A 22,855-nucleotide genomic window follows, 5' to 3' on the forward strand; every position below is an offset into this window, starting at 1 on the left:
AACTATAGGAAGAAAATCAGAAAAGCCACAAATACGTGGAGATTAAACAAAATGCTACTGAACAACAACTGGGTTAACGAAGAAATCAAAGAAGAAATCAAAAAATACCTGGAGACAAATGAAAATGAAAATACGACATGCCAGAATTTATGGGATACAGCAAAAGTGGTTCTAAGAGGGAAGTTTATAGCGATACAGGCCTATCTCAACAAACAAGAAAAATCTCAAATAAACAATCTAACAATGCACCTAAAGGAACTGGAAAAAGAAGAACAAACAAAGCCCAAAATCAGTAGAAGAAGGGAAATAACAAAAATCAGAGCAGAAATAAATGAAATAGAGACCAAAAAAACAATAGAAAAAAAAACCAAGAGCTGGTTCTTTGAAAAGATCAACAAAATTGACAAACCTTTAGCTAGACTCACCAAGAAGAAAAGAGAGAAGGCACAAATAAGTAAAATCAGAAATGAAAGAGGAGAGGTTACAACAGACACCTCAGAAATACAAAAGATTATAAGAGAATACTATGAAAAGCTATATGCCAACCAATTCGACAATCTGGAAGAAATGGATAAATTCTGAGCATCATACAACCTTCCAAAACTGGATCAAGAAGAAGTAGAGAATTTGAATAGACCAATCACCAGTAAGGAGATCGAATCAGTAATCAAAAACTTCCCCAAAAATAAAAGTCCAGGACCAGACGACTTCCCTGGTGAATTCTACCAAACATTCAAAGAAGACTTAATACCTATCCTTCTCGAAGTCTTCCAAAAAATTGAGGAGGGGGGGAAGCTCCCTAACTCATTCTATGAAGCTGACATTACCCTGATACCAAAACCAGACAAGGACAACAGAAAAAAAGAAAATTACAGGCCAATATCACTGATGAACATCGATGCAAAAATCCTCAACAAAATACTAGCAAATCGCATACAACAATACGTTAAAAAGATTATACACCATGATCAAGTGGAATTTATTCCAGGTATGCAGGGATGGTTTAACATTTGCAAATCAATCAACGTAATACACCACATTAATAAAATGAAGAATAAAAATCACATGATCATCTCAATAGATGCAGAGAAAGCATTTGACAAGATACAGCATCCATTTATGATAAAAACTCTGAATAAAATGGGTATAGAAGGAAAGTACCTCAACATAATAAAGACCATATATGAGAAACCCACAGCTAATATCATCCTCAATGGTGAAAAACTGAAAGCTATCCCTCTAAGAACAGGAACCAGACAAGGATGCCCACTGTCACCACTCCTATTTAACATAGTACTGGAAGTCCTAGCCAGAGCAATCAGGCAAGAGAAAGAAATAAAAGGGATCCAAATTGGAAAGGAAGAAGTGAAACTGTCACTATTTGCAGATGACATGATTTTATATATAGAAAACCCTAAAGAATCCACCAGAAAACTTTTAGAAGTAATAAACAAATATGGTAAAGTTGCAGGATACAAAATCAACATACAAAAATCAGTTGCATTTCTGTACACTAACAACGAAGTAGCAGAAAGAGAAATTAAGAATAGCATCCCATTTACAATTGCAACAAAAAGCATAAAATACCTAGGAATAAACTTAACCAAAGAGGTGAAAGATCTGTACACCGAAAACGATAAAACATTTCTGAAAGAAATTGAAGAAGACACAAAGAAATGGAAAGATATTCCGTGCTCTTGGATTGGAAGAATTACCATAGTTAAGATGTCCATACTTCCTAAAGCCATCTATAGATTCAATGCAATCCCTATCAAAGTTCCAACAACATTTTTCACAGAAATAGAGCAAAGAATCCTAAAATTTATATGGAACAACAAAAGACCCCGAATAGCTAAAGGAATCCTGAGAAAAAAGAACAAAGCTGGAGGTATCACACTCCCTGATTTCAAAATATACTACAAAGCTATAGTAACCAAAACAGCATGGTACTGGCACAAAAACAGACACACAGATCAATGGAATAGAATCAAGAGCCCACAAATAAACCCACACATCTATGGACAGCTAATCTTTGACAAAGGAGCCAAGAACATACGATGGGGAAAAGAAAGTCTCTTCAACAAATGGTGTTGGGAAAACTGGATAGCCACATGCAAAAAAGTGAAAGTAGACCCTTACCTTACACCATACACAATAATTAACTCCAAATGGATTCAAGACTTGAATGTAAGACCTGAAACTGTGAAACTTCTAGAAGAAAACATAGGCAGTACGCTCTTCAACATCGGTCTTAGCAACAGCTTTTCAAACACCATGTCTGACCGGGCAAGAGAAACAATAGAAAAAATAAACAAATAGGACTACATCAAACTAAAAAGCTTCTGCACAGCAAAGGAAACCACCAACAAAACGAAAAGACAACCTAACAATTGGGAGAAGATATTTGCAAACCATACATCTGATAAGGGCTTAATCTCCAAAATATATAAAGAACTCATGCATCTCAACAACAAAAAAACTAACAACCCGATTAAAAAATGGGCAAAAGACCTGAACAGACATTTCTCCAAAGAAGATATACAGACGGCCAACAGACACATGAAAAGATGTTCAAAATCACTAACTATCAGGGAAATGCAAATCAAAACCACAATGAGATATCACCTCACTCCCATCAGAATGGCTATAATTAACAAGACAGGAAACAACATGTGTTGGAGAGGATGTGGAGAGAAGGGAACTCTCATACACCGCTGGTGGGAGTGCAAACTGGTGCAGCCACTATGGAAAACAGTATGGAGATTCCTCAAAAAATCAAGGATAGAACTACCATATGATCCAGCTATTCCACTGTTGGGTATTTATCCAAAGAATTTGAAAACACCAATTTGTAAAGGTACATGCACCCCTGTGTTCATTGCAGCATTATTCACAATAGCCAAGACTTGGAAGCAACCTAAGTGCCCATCATGGGACGAATGGATAAAGAAGATGTGGTATATATACACAATGAAATACTACTCAGCCATAAGAAACGATGAAATCCAGGCATTTGTGACAACATGGATGGACATTGAGGGTATAATGCAAAGTGAAATAAGTCAGAGGGAGAAAGTCAAATACCGTATGATTTCCTTCATTAAGTAGTAGATAATAACAATAAACAAACACATAGGGACAGAGATTGGATTGATGGTTACCAGAGGGGAAGGAGGGAGGGAGGAGGGTGAAAGGGATAATTCGGTACATGTGTGTGGTGATGGGTTGTAATTAGTATTTTGTTGGTGAACATGATGTAATCTATGCAGAAATAGAAGTATAATGATGTACACCTGAAATTTTTACAATGTTATAAACCAATGTTACTGCAATTAACAAAAAATTAAAAAATAAATAAATAAAAGGCTATATATATATGGGGGAAAGAACTAAAAAAATAGAAATTAATAATTCAAGAAATCTTCTAAGTAATGAGATTGCAAATTTAGGTAAATTAGGTAAACATTACTGCACACTGTACAATCACATACAAATGTCTTGTTTTGATATTTTATAAAGTATATTATTTATGAACTACTATGATAGGAAATTACCTGTTCACTGTAATGTCTAATAACACTCCACATGAGCTGATCTCTCTTGTAAAACTGATAGTTAATTTCATAATAAGCAAGTCTGGGAGGAGAAAGAAAGATTCAAACGTACTAAGATTATATTTTCAAAGAGATTTAAAATTTCAATAATAAAATAATCATTGCTAATTCTTTCACAGATTTGTACATCTGCCACATATATTTTACATTTGAGATCTTAATATTTTGGCAACAAAATTACTATAAAAAATAGTGCTTTCTCATACAAGTCTTTCATAAATACATAAAGAGTAAAAAGGTTCAAAAAAGTCAACCACAATCCCACCACACAGAGGATTTTTAAGTTTTTTCTTCTCATTTCCCACTTTGAATTCTTTCTTTCCTTTTCTATGCAATTTAAAAATATTTAAAACATTTTCTATGCATATTTTACACTCAACATTGTGGACAGGGATTTCTCTATGTTATTCAAAATTCTATGTAACCATTTTTAATGGGTGCCTAGCATTCCATCATGTGGAAGTGTCATAACAAACAATTCTTCCACTATCAGACATTTCCAAATTTTGGCATAATAATTAATGTTGCCATGTGTATCTTGAATGTAATTCTTTGGTTGCATTTCAGGATTATTTTTTGGACTGAATTCCCAAAAAAAGAATTACTGAGTGAAAAACATTTAAGGCTCTTGATATATATCATTTCCTACTCATACAATTAGTAAAAAAAAAAAAAAAAAAAAAAAAGTGCCCATTTCTTAGATCTACCCCCTCTAGTATTAGGATTGCTCATATTTTGAAATCTTTGATAATTTGTTTTACTTTGCAAATTCTTTGATAAATAATAAAGTTAAACATTTCAAATATCTCTCAGTCACTGTATCTTCCCTTTTGCAAATTAACTCATTGTCCTCTGGCAATTATGGCACTGGAATCTTTAGTTTTTTTAATCCATGTTTAATATTAACTATTAACCCTCTCTCTGTCATATTTGTCATTATATTTTCCCTGTTCTTTGTTTTTTAATTATTTTCACTGATTTTGTTGAAAAATATTTAATTTTTATGTAGTCAAATCTATTTTATATTTTCCATTGGGATTTTTTTCCATTGCTTTTAAACTTGGAAAGACTTCCTTTATTCAGAGATTTGATAGCAATTAACTTCTATTTTTTTCTTAGTCTTTTCAATTTGAATTTTATATTTAATCTTTTGATTCTTATGAAATTTGATAATGTAATAAATGCATTTTTTCCAAGGTAACTACTTGTTCCAATACCACTGTTGAATATACAAGTCAACCAACATTCATTGAATTTGTATGTATCTGGCACACATAAATATTCTTATATCAAATGTAGCAAGGAGTTATTATCTAGACTTTGCCATAGGATTACACTGAAATCTTAGCCAATTGCTATGTATTTCTAAATATAATTCTGTTTTAAAACATGGCCATTTATAATATACTACCAAAACCATTCAATTTTTATTCTACATTCATGTATTATCTAGGTTTGAATAACTGAAGACAATATAAGACTCTATCGTATCTTTATGAGTAAACTAAGCATACCTAAAGAGCATTTTTAGAAAGGGACCAAACTCTTCAAGCATAAATAGTAACATTATCATTTTTCTAAGCTAACATTCTAGCACAAAGGGAGAGAATTAACATCCAGAAACATAACCTTGGCACAAAGCCTCCCAATGTACTTTAACATAAATCTTACTTGAATATGAGGTCATCCACGTCAGTCAGGGTAGCACCTATGCTTTTCAATAGCAGATTGACAGAATGAATTGCAATCATTTCCTGTTTTTCTTTGTCTGACTCTTCACCTCCGGAACCCAAAGACAAACTCAAATGCAACTAAAACAAAAATAATATTCAATAAATGAAAGCTAAAAACAAAAACAAAAAAATTATATGCAAAAGAACCAGATCTTCCAGATACAAACAAATGTTGTATCTTTCAATGACGAGTCCTAAAGAAAGCTATTATTTTTACTCTATACATAACATAGAATAACTCATTCATATCTGATTCTACTTACTTTTTGATAAAATACAAATCAGTCTGTCCCAAAAATAGAGCTATAATTTTACTCAAAGAGTACAAATACCATTGTGTTTATATGGAGGGACCCAAAACATTTTAAAAAATAGCATAATCATTTTAAGAAGAAAAACATGTCAACTGGCACACAAGTAGTCTACAAGTCAAAATAATGGATAATCATTTATTTTCATCCAGTTAAGGTAAATAACTTATGGCAACGATTAACAATAACAATTATATTATAATTATACAATAATAACAAGTAACAATAACATGACAATTATGGAACAATTAGCAAGCTGCTAAATTAATTTTTCAAAAAGTAATAGAGTTTTTGGCTTCCACAGACCCCTTCAACTTAGTACTTAAACATGAGATTTTCACATTCCCATCTAGCTGCTTCTACTTTGTGCCATATCATCATTAGTGCACTAGTGCCAGAAGACACAAGCAAAAGGTAATTCGGCATGTAAATAAAGCGGATGACTCTCCTTTCTCATTCTGCCATTCCCTAGGCATTTCACCTAACCAATATAGAGCTCAAAAGAGCAGACTTGAGCTAAGGTCAGGAAAGCCTGGTTGTTGGGTTTTTTCTCTGATGTGGGCTTCTGCCCATCTGTAACCAGAGGGTGTTGGGATCCAGGAAAGGCAAGCTTAGGTGGACAGAGACCCAGCCTTTCCCTAGGGCAAAGTTATCACAGAATAAGAAAATAACTATGCTTCATGATCTTAATTATTCAACTTCATGGCACAATTCTCAATGTGCCTAAAAACATGAATAGGTAAATTATCAATCTTTAATACCCCCCTAGATTATAAACTCCATGAAGTCATTTTATACCTCCCACAGAAACTTTGATAGTAGGCATTCAATAAATATTTGTGGAAGGTATTGTTCAATCTCATAAATAACTGATCTTCACCTAATAATGAAAAAGAAATTGTGTATAACCTACCACATAAAACAATATCAATTTTAAACCTAACACAATGGATATGTCTGATACCACCAAACTAATACATCAATTTAAAATAATAATTCCATTTTATAAATGCATTCATTTCGCTGAATGGATTGGTGAATGCAACTGAAAATAATGTGCCATAAACAGTTTTTGAGACTGTAAAGGATCATCAATATTTTAAAGAGTTACTTAATTGTAAATCTGGCCCATTACACAAGTTTAGAACATTATGGTTGACAGCATTTGTGAACTTACTAAGCAGTCACCTCTCCCTATAAAACCTAAAAAGAACAACAAAAGGAGGAAAGGAAATGGGTTCATCAAGTACAAAATCAGGCAAGTGAAGGTATCTAATTTTCCACTCCCTTAGTTACAATCAAATTTTGGAAGGGTGAAAAACACCACATCAACAGTATAATAGCTACTTCAGCATTTTCACGTTCTGGTTAGGGCACTCATTATAGCTTTCTGTTTAGACAGTGATCATAGTTACAAAGTGCAACCAAAACATTAAACGTTGGTGAGTACTTCTTCGCTTAATTAAGAAATGCTTTTGTCAGCTTCTTCCTTAAATAAAGGGGTTATTAATTCAAGACTAGAGAACATGCTCTGGTAGTTGCTCTGTGGGAATTATGGTTATACATATGTTACAGAGAATTGTCTTAATTATTTCAATGAATCAAATAAAATTCACAACAAATATTTCACACAATGAAAGAAAACCCACATTTGTAAACAGACTCTCTAAAAGTTCTACAACAATTATGCCAAAATTTCAAAATGATAATTACAACAAACCTTAACAGGAGAAATATGGAAATGTTCAAAGAAACTAAGAACTGACATATCAGTCATTGAGGTCTCCATTAATTCTGTGTTTAGAGCATCAATATCTTGCTGGATTAACTTTGTCTGAAAAACATTAAGTCGAGAATTTCTATTTTAATTTTTTTCTCTACTATAGTTAGCTCAAAAAATGGTTGACTGAATCTTTTAAATTTTATAATTTTCCCAAGAAATAAAAATTGTTACCCGTTTTCTTTCGGCTTCAGGGTCAGTTGCTGGGGTAAACAGTGCAACAATAGCTCCTAGAAACCCCTGATCAACTTTTAAGGCCATTTCCTGAATGAGGACCATAAAATACCTAAGAAAAAAAATTTTTTTAAAGCTAGAAAAGGACTTCTATCAAACCTTGTAATTTTTAAGGTTAAAACTTTGATTCTGGCCAAAAGCCACAGCAAGATCTTCTTCTTTCATCTCTTAAAAAGTGTGATTTAACAAGAACAAAGTCTACTTAGACTGAGATTTTTTTTTTCATTAAAGTGAAGGTTTCACTAGAGGTAATACTGCTGTATTAACACTTGGCATTTAAAGTCCCAAATCCCACATTTATCATGGAAGAGACAAAAACAACTAGATGATGTAAGATGCATTATCCAATTTTTAAAGTCCAGAGCAATTGCTTTAAAGAACCCACCTCACAAATACATACATCATTTATATTTCCCTGACTATTTTACATTCTAATCGGAGTTACAAAGGGGAGGAGGTGGTTGAAGGAATCTTACACTTTAAACTAAATGGAGGCTATTATGAAAATAAGCTCCAACGTAGAAAATTACTTGACCAAAAGTAGATTAATATTTTCAGGTGGAAAATAATTTTTATATCGAAGTCACTTTCAAAAAGAGTAAAATTTATTTTCAAAGTAGATTTTCATTTTAAATTCCTTTAGATAAATAAGAGAATCTTACTTGAACTGTAAGACTTTACTGTACTCATTAAATCTTGTAATGACGCTCACATCAATGAAAGGTTTGGGTTCTAAGAGAAACAAAGAAAACAAGAAAAAAGCAATCAACCTTTATACATACTAGGTCAAAATAATGTCTACTTAGCTTTTATAAATAGCGCATATCTCAACTTAATTTTTGATGTTTTTTTACCTGAATCCAAAGCAATGGATTTTGGAGGGGCCACAGGATGAAATAAAACAGGGAACATTGTACCTGGTAACTGATTATCAACCTGAAAAAAAAAAAAGAAAACTAACTTAGCTACATTTAAAATAAATTTAAACTTTTAGTTTCAGAGACAGTATTACAGAAGACGCCACTAATTTCATCATAAGTATCTGTATGTATATGTGATGCTATTAGAAGCTTCACTTTAAATCTAAAATTCTTATATATCTCAGGAAGGGCAAGCTTTTATACAAAGGAACATACAAATATCTTCATAACTGCATTAACGTTGTATATCACGTACACCATTAACGAAAATATTTGTACCTATGGATCATGTGAGACTTCAACTCTCTATAATTTAAATAAAATGTAAGTGGAGACTGGATATTAAATTAGAGCACACGTAGGAAAAAGAAAAAAGAATAAAAATGTCCTAAATAGTATTTAGCAGTTAAAAGAAAGAGAGGGAGGGAGGCAAAAAGGGAGCAAGCAAGCAAGCAGTCTAAAACATCCTCCAATAAAGCCTTGTTCATTTCCATATAGAATGACAAAAGAAAATCTTATTTTGGGATTCCATGACAAATTCAAAGGAATATTTAGAAATAACAACTTCAGTGCAAGAAAACACTCTTGCAGGCTAACTGGTCAAATTAAATAGTCTCAACAGTCACAAGGTCTTTAGACTTGGATGGTAAGTATGTTGAATCCACAGGATCCGTGGGAGAAGGGGAATAAACAAACAAAAAGAAAGATACCAATTAACAATGTATGCTAGAATCTGGTAAAAAAAATTTCATCCCCAAGATTCCAAAAGTGATTAGATATATTTATTGAATTGAGGATGACAATGTTACCTGAAGCCAATACAACCTGGCCCTTAAACTTCTCTGGTGAGGAGACTGCTTAAATTCAATCTGAATTCCTGATAAAAAATCTCGCTTTATAGGGCACCGAATAGGGAGGCGCATTTCCATTGGAACTTGATCAAAATTGACCTGGAAGAAAAGCACATGTGTTTGTGATGAGTTGGTATTAGCAGTGTGTCCCATTTTAAATATCCATTTACTCACAAATTAAAAGAGAAAAATATCTTAATCTCTATATCTCACCAAAAGATCTACCTTAAGGTGATCTACAGTTGAGATCTTTGAAGCAGAATCACTATGTTTTTACCAAAGTTATGAGAAAAATAAGAAAATAATTGGGGAACTTTTCAATTATATAAACTGCACTTAAAGAAAATAAACCATGCTTTGCATTTTTTAAAGAAAATAAACCATGCTTTGCATTTTTTAAAAACCTCAACAGTAATGGATAATTCTAGATAATTCTTAAATTTTGTTTTAATAAAGTTAAACAATGAATAGTTAACAGCTTATTTACGTCTGACACTAATTGTATAGTTTTTGGGTCTTTTTTTCATTTGAACACGGCTAACATTTATGGGGATGGGGGTGAGGGTGGGGAGCACATCTGGTAACCAATGCAAACTCAGCCATCAGATATCAAAGACAAAAAGTAACCAAAACAATACGCCTGAACCAGAGCAAGCTAGAAATTGCAGTCAAGCTTCTGGGGTCCTCTTGGAGCAAAAGAGACTTGCAGTTTCAACACTGTAAGGGCCCGTGTAGAGTACACGTTTGTTTGTGGACATCTACCCACATCCAGCAATCATTCACATTTAATGAATTTAACTGAGGTTTTCTAAATAGGTTTCTCATCATTGAAATATGTAATTTTGCACAGATTTTATTTAGCTATACATATTGGTATCATTCAAAATATAAGAGAAAAAGTTTCAATAAGCAATCTTAATTTCTTCATAATCTTACTGAAAACAAAACAATTTCCATGAAACTATCTGCCTTGTGAATAGAAGAAATCATAAAAATGCAGAAGAGAAACATATTTAAATCATGTTTCATAATATAAGATTTAATAACAATATATTTTAATTAAAACTGTACTAATAAATATTATTAGTTATGCCAATCCTACTAATAACCAATAAATAAGTTTATTTATTGATAAATTAGTTTCTGCACACACATTTTTTTACTTGGACAGTAAATTTTACTTACTACTACCAACAACAACAAAAGACACATAAAAACCAAAACAAAAAAATTTTGGTATACCTCAAAATTATTGTCTAGTTTAATCCAGCCACGGTCTCTTGATTCTTGATATTTCTTATAGGACTGTTCCAATAAGATTATCTGCTTTTGACTAAAAGGCTTCCATTTCTGTTTTGGTTTCATTTCCCAAATAACACCAGAACTAAAATAATTCACAAAGAAAATTGAATTACGAATATATATTTAGGTTTATGAAATTGTAATTCAACTCTAAATTACTGCAACTATCAATCTCCTATGAAAATTACAGGAGAAGAGATTTTTTTAAACACCAAAGATACCTGTGTTATAAAAGTACATAAGGGAAAGGAGTAGGGAAAATGTTTTTCTATAACACACTGACATCAATTAATTAAGGGATTGGCAAATGTTATTTGTAAGGGGCCATTTCATAAATATTTTAGGCTTTGTGGGCTGAGACAAAATGTGTAGGTACTTAAAAAAGAAGAGAAAAAAAACTTCCACAAATTTTTTTAATCAATGAAATTCAAAATGCAAAAAGAACAATAGAGTACGATTCTATTAATGAGAAAAATACACTTATTTTTTATTTTTTATTATTTACTTGTTTTTATTGAGGTATAACTGACATATATTAATTTCAGGTGTACAACATAATGATTCGATATTTGTATATATTGTAAAATGATCATCACAATAAGTCTAGTTAACATCTGTCACCATACATAATTACAAAAAAAATTTTTTTTACACTTCTTTTGTGGGGGTGACAACATTTCACTTAATTAGGGCTTAAAGTTAGTGTTCCCTATTATCAAAATCTACTGCAAATATTCATTTGTTAATGCTGATCTACAATGAGTATCTTTATTTATTTATTTATTTATTTATTTTATTTTTTTTTTTGTTAGGAAGATCAGCCCTGAGCTAACATCCATGCCAATCCTGCTGTTTTTGCTGAGGAAGACCGGCACTGAGCTAACATCTATTGCCAATCCTCCTCCTTTTTTTCTTTCTTTTCCCTTTTTCTCCCCAAAGCCCCAGTAGATAGTTGTAGGTCATAGTTGCACATCCTTCTAGTTGCTGTATGTGGGATGCCGCCTCAGCATGGCCGGACAAGTGGTGCCTCGGTGCGCGCCCAGGATCGGAACCCAGGCCGCCAGTAGCAGAGCGCACGCACTTAACTGTTAAGCCACGGGGCCAGCCCCCAATGAGTATCTTTAAAAAGGTCCTTTCACACAGGTAGTTACCGCCAAAAACTGGTATTGATCTATGAGAATGTTATTTTAATTGAGCATATGTATTTCTTGAAATGCATTTATAAAATTCTATTTTCTATTAGAAAATTCTAAATCTAAAATTTGGTTTCCTAATCTATTAGATTCTTCTTTTGATAGTTGCCTATTGGCAAGTCAATGCATTAAGATGGATCACTTCCAATCGAAGGTTAGGCAGAAGCTCTTCCATTACACAGTTAAATGGGTTTTGAAATGTGGAAATTTCCTTTGCACTTGGTGTGAGGTTGGAAAAAATGTTGCTGGAAATGTAGTTGCAGATCATAAAATGTATCTGGTCCAAACTTGTGCTGGGATGAAGATCTCACTTCTTGTTTTAACTCTGGACAGCACAGGCAGTATATAAAACAGCCTGACATTACTTGTGATTCAAAAGTTAGTTGTCAAAATGACTTTACTGCAGTATAGGTTTCACAGATAAGCGCTGTTTTGTCTTCTACTTTTAGGTTGAATTCATTATCAATTCTGCAGCAAAAGCTCTTTTCCAAAGCCATTCAGTCTTCAATAACAGAGGTTGAGGGTGGTTCTTTTCATTCAGAAAAACTTTAATCTGGGCCCAAAACTCAAAAACAGTACAATAAAAAAAAGCATCACTGTTTAGTCATAAAACTTCTGTGTGGTAAGACAAGTCAGGACATTCAGTTTCTATTTGACAAAAATTCACAGAACTAATGATGGTTAAGTCCACAAGAGTGAATGAAGGTCACTATTTGACACTGCTGGTTTGATAACACACAATTGATTCAAATATTTTCCACAAAGTACCTGCTGATGGACAATACACTGAATAACCACAGGCTTTAAACACTACATTTTCACAAGCTTTGTGAATTTACCCAACTAAGTCTTTTTCTGCTCCACACATATTCTTCCCATCATCAGTTGCAATATATCTTAGAAGATTCCACTTCAGGTTGCACTGATATAGTACTTCTTCAACTTGTTGAAAATATTTTCACCTGGAGTTGTTCTACGCCGACTATTCATTGAAGTTAATTATCCAGTCACTTCAAGCTCAGCACTGGCTTCTCAAATATAAAACAACTGAACAGTATTGGTAACATTTTTTGACTCTCAAGAGCCAAGGAAAACTACTTGAAATTATTTGCCTTTCTAATTGACTATTGATGTTGCTCCGAATGTCCACAATTCTTCAAGCAACTGTTATTACCGAAAGGCTAATGGTCCCAAGTTTATTATCTTTGGACACATTTCTTTAGCTGCTAGAATCAGGCATGATTCAATTAACTCACCGTTGGTAAAAGGCTTTCCTTGCTTGGCTAACAAATGAGTCGCTCAGAATCTAACTTTGGTTGAAATCTTTTTTGGTTTTTTATTTTTGTGATGACATTCTGCTGTGATGAGATATTTTGTCTTAAATTTTCTAATTTTTATGGCCATTGCTTTCCTGTGAGTTGGACATACTGTGACGTGTGCTTAGCTCGGAAATGTCAATATATTGTTCTTTTAGCATAGGTACAGTGTCCTTACATGATAAAATAATGCTCTGCCATTTCATTTGATAACTGTGCCCTATAAGAGAGACATTAAAAGTCCACTTTTCTCTTCTTGTTTTGACGAGTATGTATTAGTAATAAAAAATAAAAGTTGCAGTATAGCTACACGTGTGGCACTCAAACTCTCTCGAGTTACAACTACATCACTGTCATTTGTTGTTCACTGAGCAGCAGTGCAAAAGCAGCCATAGACATATAAAAGAAATAGCAAGGCTGTGTCCTAATAAAACTTTACTTATGCAGAACAAACTTGGAAGTTCATATAATTTTCATGTGTTACAAAGTACTATTTTTCTTTTGATTTTTTTCAACCATTTAAAAATGTAAAAAATCATTCTTAGATCAAGGGTTGTACAAAAAACAGGCAGTGGGCTAGACTTCACTCATGGGCTATACTTTGCTGATCCCTGATTAGAAAATACTGTTTGCACAATGATAAAATATAATTCCATAATATTTTAATTTACATAGCTTGTTGATATTAGTGAATGATCATGTTACCAACGTCCTCACTACCTAATATATTTACGGGACACCAGTCAACGAAAGTAAAGAATAAAATATCTACTATAAACTATATAAATACAACACCGATTCATAATAAAAACTCTTTGGCAAACGAGGAAGAGGGGGGAACTTCCTCAACTTGAATAAAGAACATCTACAAAAAACCTATAGTTAAACATCATACTTAATGGTGAGAAACTAGATGCTTTCTTGCTAAGATCAGAAACAAAGCAAGGATGTCCATTCTTACCACTCCTATTCAAAACTGTACAGGAAATCCTAGATAATGCAATAAGACAAGAAAATAGAAGGTACACAGATTGGGAAAAAAGAAATAAAGCTGTCTTTGTTCTCAGACGACATGAATGTCTATGTAGAAAATCCCAAAGAATCAACCAAAAAACTCCTGAAACTAACAAGCTTCAAGATACAAGGTTAATACACAAAAGTTAATTGCTTTCTTATATACCAGCAATGACCAACTGGAATGTAAAATTAAAAACACAATAGTATTTACATTAGCACCAAAAAAATGATATGTTTAGGTATAAACAAAATCTAACAAATTTGTACAAGACCTATATGAGGAAAACTATAAAAGCCTGATGAAAGAGATCCAAGATCTAAACAAACAGAAATATTCATGTACATGGATATGAAGACTAAATACCATCAAGATATCAGTTTTTCCCAAGTTGATCTATAGATCTGATGCAATCTCAAACAAAATCCCAGCTAATTATTTTGTGGATATGAACAAATTGATTCTAAAGTTTATATGGAAAGGCAAAAGACTCAAAATAGCCAATACAATATTGAAGGAGAAAGAAGTTGGAGGACTGACACTACGTCACTATAAAACTACAGAAATCAAGACGGTGTGGTATTGGTGGAAGAACAGACAAACAGATCAAGAGAACAGAATCGAGAGTCCAGAAATAGACCCACAGAAAAACAGTCAACTGATCTTTGAAAAGGAGCAAAGGCAATTCAATGGAGAAAGGACAGTCTTTTCAACAAATGTTAATGGAACAACTGGACATTTACACACAAAGAAAAAATGAATCTAGACACAGAGCTTACACATTGCACAAAAATTAACTCAAAATGGATTATAGACCTAAATATCAAACACAAAACTATAAAATCCCGGAAGATAATACAGGAGAAAATCTAAGTGACTTTGAGTTTGGTGATGACTTTTAAGATACCACACCAAAAGCACAATGCACGAACAAAAAAACTGATGTTGAACTTCATTACAATTAACAACTTCTTCTCTGTGAGACACTATTAAAAGAATGAAAAAACAAGTCACAGACTAGGAGACAATATCTGCAAAACACATATTTGATAAAAGACTGGCATCCAAAAATATACAAAGAACCCTTAAAACTCAACAATAAGAAAATGAAAAATTAAAAAAGGGCAAAACACCTGAACCTCACCAAAGAAGATATTCAGGTGGCAAATAAACATATGAAAAGATGCTCAACATCATATGTAATTAGGGAATTGCAAATTAAAACAGCAATGAGATACCACTACACACCTATTAGATTAGGCAAAATCTTGAACACTGACAACACTGAACGCAGGCAAGGATGTGGAACAACAGGACTCTCATTCCTTCCTGGTGGGAAGGCAAAATGGTGCAGCCACTTTGGAAGATAATTTGGCAGGTTCTTACAAAACTAAACATACTCTTACCATATGATCCAACAACCATGCTCCCTGATGTTTACCCAAATGAGTTGAAAACCAATGTCTACACAAAACCTCCACATGAAAGTTTATAGGAGCTTTATTCATAATTGCCAAAACTTGGAAGCAACAAAGATGTCCTTCAATAGGTGAATGGATAAATAAACTGTGTTACATCCAGACATAGAATATTATTCAGTGATAAAAAGAAATGAGTTATCAAGCTACAAAAAGACATGAGGAATCTTAAAAGGATATTGCTAAGAGAAAGAAGCATTTGTCAAAAGCCATAAAATTTACAACACAGAGTGAACGCTAATGTAAACATAAACAATGGACTTTTTAGAAAATAATAATGTATCAATATTAGTTCATCAGTAGTAACAAACGTACCACACTATTTCAAGATGTTAATAATAGAGGAAACCTGGGAGGGGTATATGGGAACTCTGTACTTGACACTCAATTTTTCTGTAAACCTAAAACTGCTCAAAAAAATTAAAGTCTATTTAAAAAAATTATGTAACTGACTTATGTTCCTCAGTACACATCCTTACTGAATGAGTGCTGAATGTGCAGTATGTCAGAAAAAAGGTAATCATGTTGTTTTAGATGAATTTTTAAAAGTCCTAATAAATAAAGGCCAATCTGACAAAGTATAATAGCATGTATAATATTAAAGTAAAAATAAGTTATATCAAAGAACAAGAGAGTGGAGAAAACTGGATTTATATGACTTAAAAATGATCTTCATATTTAGTTTAAAAATACACAATACTTAAATGTATAAACAAGAGAATATATTACTCATATATACATAAATGTATTAATATGATATTAATGGTATGTATAACACCATTTATAGAACCCATAATCTGTCAGGTGTTGTGCAAAGTTCCTTACATACATGATCGCTTTCTTAATTTTTTACTTCACTAAACACATGATTATGGATAGATCTATGCTGGTTATACATGGTAACAATTAACCATTCCACCCACCAGCCTCCAAAAAAGAATGAGTCTTTTACCAAAGTTAGTGTGATTTAAAAAACCAAAATAAATAAATTCAAATATTTTTCTTATGCAGATATAAGCAGAACCAGAGAAAATAACTGGTCCCACCACTATTAAAAAGTTCTAAATAATCACCCATTAAAGATTATGTAGCCACGTTAAATATTGCCTCCTCTATGAATGTTTTTTCCAATTTATCTGACTTACTGTTGTTAGCTTCCCCTGACCCATGCCAGCTTCTCCAACCTCTATTGCACAAAACAGTTGCTTCTACCTTTGTATTTCCACGTACATGTAAATACTTCTTTGTATCATTTCTCAGTGCTTTTATAATTCATTTAAAAAAAAATACATACAAGCAACACAGAAAGGAGCAAACCTCTTTCTTCCCCACCAACTGACGATGAGAAATGTAAGGGCAAAGACATGATATTATCTTAGTCATCTTTCTATCTCAGGGGCTTTTCAACTAGCAGTGAAAACTGTTCAGTAAGTTGTTCTGAAAGAATGTACACCATATCAAAATCAGAACAGCTATCTGTTTACTCTCATCAAATCTGATATTATGAACTCAGTGTCTTTTAAAGATTTCTGATGCCTTATCTTCCTTCTTCCATACCTGGTTATCCCAACATATGAAACTTCCTGCTTGTTTTCATTGTTAACCAGTGAAAGCCCAAGACTGTGGAGAGAAAACGTTACTTCATGATTGGCCTGCTCCATTTCTTCTGCCTGCAGTGCTTTGGAAACTAAGGCAACATCATCGGTGAAAAGCAAAACTCTCTGGCGCCCATCCAGGAAGGATACCCAGTGTATCTGAATGTTGGCATCATATGGAAACTGTCCACATCCATCCTGGGGAAAAGAGAGACTTTATATTAAACCCACAAGCAGTAAGTTTTTATTACATAAAGTTGAACTAGAGTAACTGAGAATGTTTAGAAAAGTTTAAAAAGCATGACTATAAATTGGGAAACTGTAACCATCAAAATGATATAAATTAAAGTTATATCTATTTCAAAACATACTCACCAATTTTTTCAAACAAGAACAAAGATTAATAGTGCTTAATTTCTTTTTACTTTAGTTTGAGTTACCTAGTTAGTGCTCAAAGGGCACTCAGCAGAAACAAGAGCATCCTTTGACCACGCCAATACCATAAGATGTTTACTTGTCTCCAAGATGGAGAACACAATGGTTTAGAAGTTTATTAGAAAACTAACCTCAGGCAAAACTAACTAGTTTATTTTTATGTTTTAATAATTTATAACATTGCAAATATTTATATAAATCACATTGTTAAACAGTCAAATTATGGTGATCAGTCTGTACTAAGTTTCACTATGAATAGCCTTCTTGGCTGAGGGCTCATATACCACTTAAAAATATGAGGCTTGATTTGGTGTTTTCAGAGATTAAAATAATGATTCCTCTTGGTTCTGGGATTAAGATAAATACAACAGCAGTTCATTTCAACAGGCAGTACAAGTACCTACTATGTGCTTTTCATCTTACGCTTTCTTGGAAGAAAACCAAAGACACATGAATAAAAGATTTACCATGAGCATAGGAATAGTTGAGTTTTGTTGTTTAAAATTTACCTATTGGGGCCAGCCCCGTGGCTTAGCGGTTAAGTGCGCGCACTCCACTACTGGCGGCCCGGGTTTGGATCCTGGGCGTGCACCGATGCACCGCTTCTCCAGCCATGCTGAGGCCGTGTCCCACATACAGTAACTAGAAGGATGTGCAACTATGACATACAACTATCCACTGGGGCTTTGGGGAGAAAAAAAGGAGGAGGATTGGCAATAGATGTTAGCTCAGAGCCGGTCTTTCTCAGCAAAAAGAGGAGGATTAGCATGGATGTTAGCTCAGGGCTGATCTTCCCCACCAAAAAAAAAAAAAATTTACCTATTGCTTTTTTTTTTAATCTATTGCTTTTAACATATGTCAAAGTAGCCTATCCTTTTTTTTTAACTCTATTATGTCATCAAATTTTGTAAATACTTCAGACACCTATTAAGAAGGTAAATTCTCGCTTTGCAAACCACAAAATTTGATATTTATCTTGGTTCAATCTAGTTATTATTCAAATACTCTCTAATCCTATTCATTTTTTAATCTGTTTGATCTGTTAAAAATTAAACGAGGTGTGTTAAAATATCCTGAGGTAGCTGTGTTTCACTTGACTTCCAGCATCCTAAATTACATATTTTGATGCAATGTGATTCACTGCATGAAGTTTTATGGCTATCATGCCTTGTCATAATTACCATATTCTATTTAACAGTTTTTGCTTTGAATTATAGTTGTCCAGAAATTAAAATCACCAACTTTGCTTTCTTTTTGCTTCTGTTTGCCTGTTAAATCTTTACCATCTCTTTATGCTTATAACTTTCTGTGTTAGTTTGGTTAAGACAGATCTCTTGTAAGTAGCATATAATTAGATAGTATTTTTTACCTTAATCTCAGTGTTTTTTGTCCTTTAATTGGAGAATTTAAACCATTTTCATTTACTGACATAACTGATGGGAAGCATGGTCCATGGATGGTAAAGTCAGATAAACCTGGTTTTGAATTCTAACCAGCAGTTCTAAGTTCAACCATAATAATTAGTGATAATATATGAAAAGCATTAACACATGATACATACTCAATGAAAGATACTTGCCACTTATTATCTATTTTCTTAGGTTTCCTTCTTTTACTAAAATTTTCTTTATTTTCATTTTCTTTTTTTTTTTTTTTTTTTGTGAGGAAGATCAGCCCTGAGCTAACATCCATGCTAATCCTCCTCTTTTTGCTGAGGAGGACTGGCTCTGAGTTAACATCTATTGCCAATCCTCCTCCTTTTTTTCCCCCAAAGCCCCAGTAGATAGTTGTATGTCATAGTTGCACATCCTTCTAGTTGCTGTATGTGGGATGCGGCCTCAGCATGGCCAGACAAGCAGTGCATCGGTGCATGCCCGGGATCTGAACCCAGGCCGCCAGCAGCGGAGCCCGCACACTTAACCGCCAAGCCACGGGGCCGGCACTTCTCAATTCTTTCAAAATTCTTTTATCACTGATTTTAGTTCTACTAATTGATAGCTTTTTTAAAAAATCATAATCTTCATATTTCTCTAATTAAAATTTAAGATTAAATGGTGTATGTATAGTATGTATGGAATACATTCTGTTTCCCCACTTCCCTTTCACTTTACTTTGTCCTCTTTGTCTTTTTATTTCACCATGCTTTCTCCTATTTCATAGTTGTCATATCTTTATAACTTAGGTAAGGATGCTAGGCATACATTTTGAAAATTTTACTCTGGTCCTCCTGTAGTATAAAATTTTTCAGAGGTATAATCACCCCTCTGAATCCATAGGATAATGCTACCATTTTCTCCTGAAATATTTTTTTCATAAACCCCATGTTGTTTTTTTCCTGTTTATTTACACTTAATGAGGGAAGATCACTTCAGACCTAGTGTTTGCCAAGAATGTATGTATTTTCTTTGAACTCCCTTGTCATGTCCACCTGGTCGTGAGCAGAACTCCTTTTTCAGATCAACTTAGTGGACAAGGAAATGGGCAACTGCCTTGCTTCTCGCTCAATTTTCATAATCTGGCAGATTATCTGCTGACTGAGGTGCAATTATCTACTTTCCCTACTGCCTGGTTCTCTAACACCAAACAGAAGAGAAGCATTAAAACCTGCAATCCCCTGCATACACTATTACCAGGACTCTTTCTGAATCTGCCTTGATATACAGACCTGGATAACCTCCTCCTGGATGTCATTCCCACTCTCTCTCGTCTGTATACTACTTTCTGGGAGTTGTGGCTGCTGAGCAGCATTCAATGTGAGGAGAGGGGAAATAATACAGCATAGTGCAGGGGCCCCAGGTAGAGCTCCCGTGTCTCCGAGCCAGGGAGCTAAGCATGACAGGGAATTTAAGCCTCTCTCTACCACTTAAAAACCTTGAGAGTTTCTCTGTTGCAAAAAAGCAAAGCACAAGCAAGCCAACAGAGCTCCATCGGACTGTCATGGTAAAAATCACTCCAAGAATCTCGTAACAGAGAACGATCAGTCTGATTTTTCGAAAGTGGGTAAGTCTTTATCTGTTTTATGGCTATTTCAGAGGGAATATAGGAGACGATAATTCAGTCACTGTTGGCCAATAACCATTTTAAAGCAAAAGTCAAGAAAGCTTTTTTAACAACTGGCATTACCAGACAATTGAATGTCATACTGTATGAACTTTTCATGACAGAACATATTCCTATAGAAACTAGATGATCTATCACCAATGCAGGAACAACTCCTATATTAGAGGGAGGCTAGTAGATGAATTCTTAAGCCCTTCCCAAAGTCTAAGAAATAATATATTTGATTAATTTAGCTACCTAAATATTATTTCAATAAATATTTCATTAAATTTATTAAACTGGATAATTTGCATACTGTCAGACTCCTTTAATTAACAAAATATATGGCCTTGGTTGGGAAAACATGTCTAAAAACCTCACAGCCAACAGTAGTATGCATATGTTCAAAATAAAGTTGTTTTTCACTTAGCCTTAAAATTTCTTCCTTTTAAAAAAAGGTAAATAAAAAAGTACTTTACTGGTCTTTATGGTCAATACAAAGCAGGCCTATTTTTTAAATTGTAAATTAAATTATTTTGACTAATCTACAATAAAATATAACTTCAAAAGTAAATTATTTCGAAAATATTTCCTATTCATTTTTAGTTCAGCGAGGACAAAGACGATTGTGTGAAGCTAGCCTGTCTACTTCCTTTGCCATCAGGCAACTCATACAGCACTCATTCACACGAAATGATACCTTTAACAGATCATGTTCCTCAACATTTGCTGCATATCTCCATGTCAATTTTCTGGTACCAGTAGGATCTGCCCATGCAAAAAGTCGAGCTTGTCCTGGCTGCAATTCTACTTCTTCCTGTGACCCACTGAAACACAACCGACAGAGGAAAGATAAAAACATCTTGGCCTTGAGAAACCCAGACCTGATTTACTGAGGAGGAGATTGGTACAAAAATCTTATAAAATTGCATTTGTCAATAAAACACAACTCTACCTAAAAATAAGTACCCTAAAATGTCCAATAAACTAATGGTTTTGCAGCTTGAGGGAACAGAATATTGCCCTTTCTGAAGTTGCAGTGTACTCTGAATTGATCCAGGTAAGATCACACCAGTGAAATTCATTAAGGTAAACAGACTGGTACATCAGAGTCCACCTGTAGAAAAGGCTGGGAACAGTAAATTCTTTAGTAGCAGAAGAACTTTACTCAGTGCTTAAAATCTAAGCTTTTTAATCAAATGCAATACATAACAAATATGAGATATGAGTCTCAGAATAAAAAATGGGTCCATATCATTGCTAGTCAAAGTGTGGTCTATGGACCAGCAGCATCAACATTACCTGGGTGCTTGCTGGAAATGCAAAATCCTGGGCCCCACCCAAAACCTACCAAATGAGAATGTGCATTTTAATAAGATTTCTAGGAGATCTTAAAATAGATCATTAAAGTTTAAGAAGTATTGCTCCATGTAATACAAAACACTTTCCAGAAAACTTAAAAAAAAAAAAAAAAAAGTAATCCAATTAGGTTTCAATCCCAATCTGTGCTTTTAAAGTTATTTATATAGAATTATTCATATAAAACAACATCTTGTATATTTATAATAATTCTTTGAAAATATATAATATTACATATTTTAAGGGTTTAAAACTATCTGTTATACCATTAAATAATGGCATCATCCAAGCCAGATGACAGCACAGGCAAACACAACAAAATTCCTATCATCTTGTCCTATACATTCAACACCACTATCTACTCAATGTTCTCTCATTTAATCTTCTACTACCCCTACCAAAAAAAACTAGATATGGATTTATAGGGAGAGGTTCACTGAGCATTACCAGATTACAAAAGAAAGATAATGCTTAAACAGGTTCACAACTCCATATATGCAATACTGAAATTTAAGAAGCTCCTGGGGCCGGCCCGGTGGCGCAAGTGGTTAAGTACATGCGCTCTGCTACGGCAGCCCAGGGTTCGCCAGGTTCAGATCTCGGGCACACATCGACTCACTGCTTGGCAAGCCATGCTGTGGCAGCGTCCCATATAAAGTGGAGGAAGATGGGCACGGATG

General features: G+C 33.7%; 1 protein-coding gene across 1 annotated transcript in view; it reads right to left on the bottom strand.

Annotated features, from left to right (window-relative positions):
• VPS13C (vacuolar protein sorting 13 homolog C) overlaps positions 1-22,855 on the bottom strand; it is a 176,509-nt gene that overhangs the window by 25,093 nt on the left and 128,561 nt on the right. Inside the window, exons 64-73 of the mRNA XM_014780787.2 lie at positions 21,517-21,643; positions 17,305-17,540; positions 10,686-10,827; positions 9,402-9,542; positions 8,527-8,608; positions 8,335-8,404; positions 7,613-7,724; positions 7,379-7,492; positions 5,286-5,425; positions 3,555-3,636 (exon numbers count right to left, since the gene is read on the bottom strand). Of these exons, the coding sequence (XP_014636273.2) occupies positions 3,555-3,636; positions 5,286-5,425; positions 7,379-7,492; positions 7,613-7,724; positions 8,335-8,404; positions 8,527-8,608; positions 9,402-9,542; positions 10,686-10,827; positions 17,305-17,540; positions 21,517-21,643 (1,246 nt within the window). The remainder of the gene's footprint in view (positions 1-3,554; positions 3,637-5,285; positions 5,426-7,378; positions 7,493-7,612; positions 7,725-8,334; positions 8,405-8,526; positions 8,609-9,401; positions 9,543-10,685; positions 10,828-17,304; positions 17,541-21,516; positions 21,644-22,855) is intronic.

The sequence above is a fragment of the Ceratotherium simum genome, chromosome 3 (genome assembly GCF_057802395.1).
Source record: "Ceratotherium simum simum isolate JZ-2026a chromosome 3, ASM5780239v1, whole genome shotgun sequence".
Classification (NCBI taxonomy): Eukaryota; Metazoa; Chordata; class Mammalia; order Perissodactyla; family Rhinocerotidae; genus Ceratotherium; species Ceratotherium simum.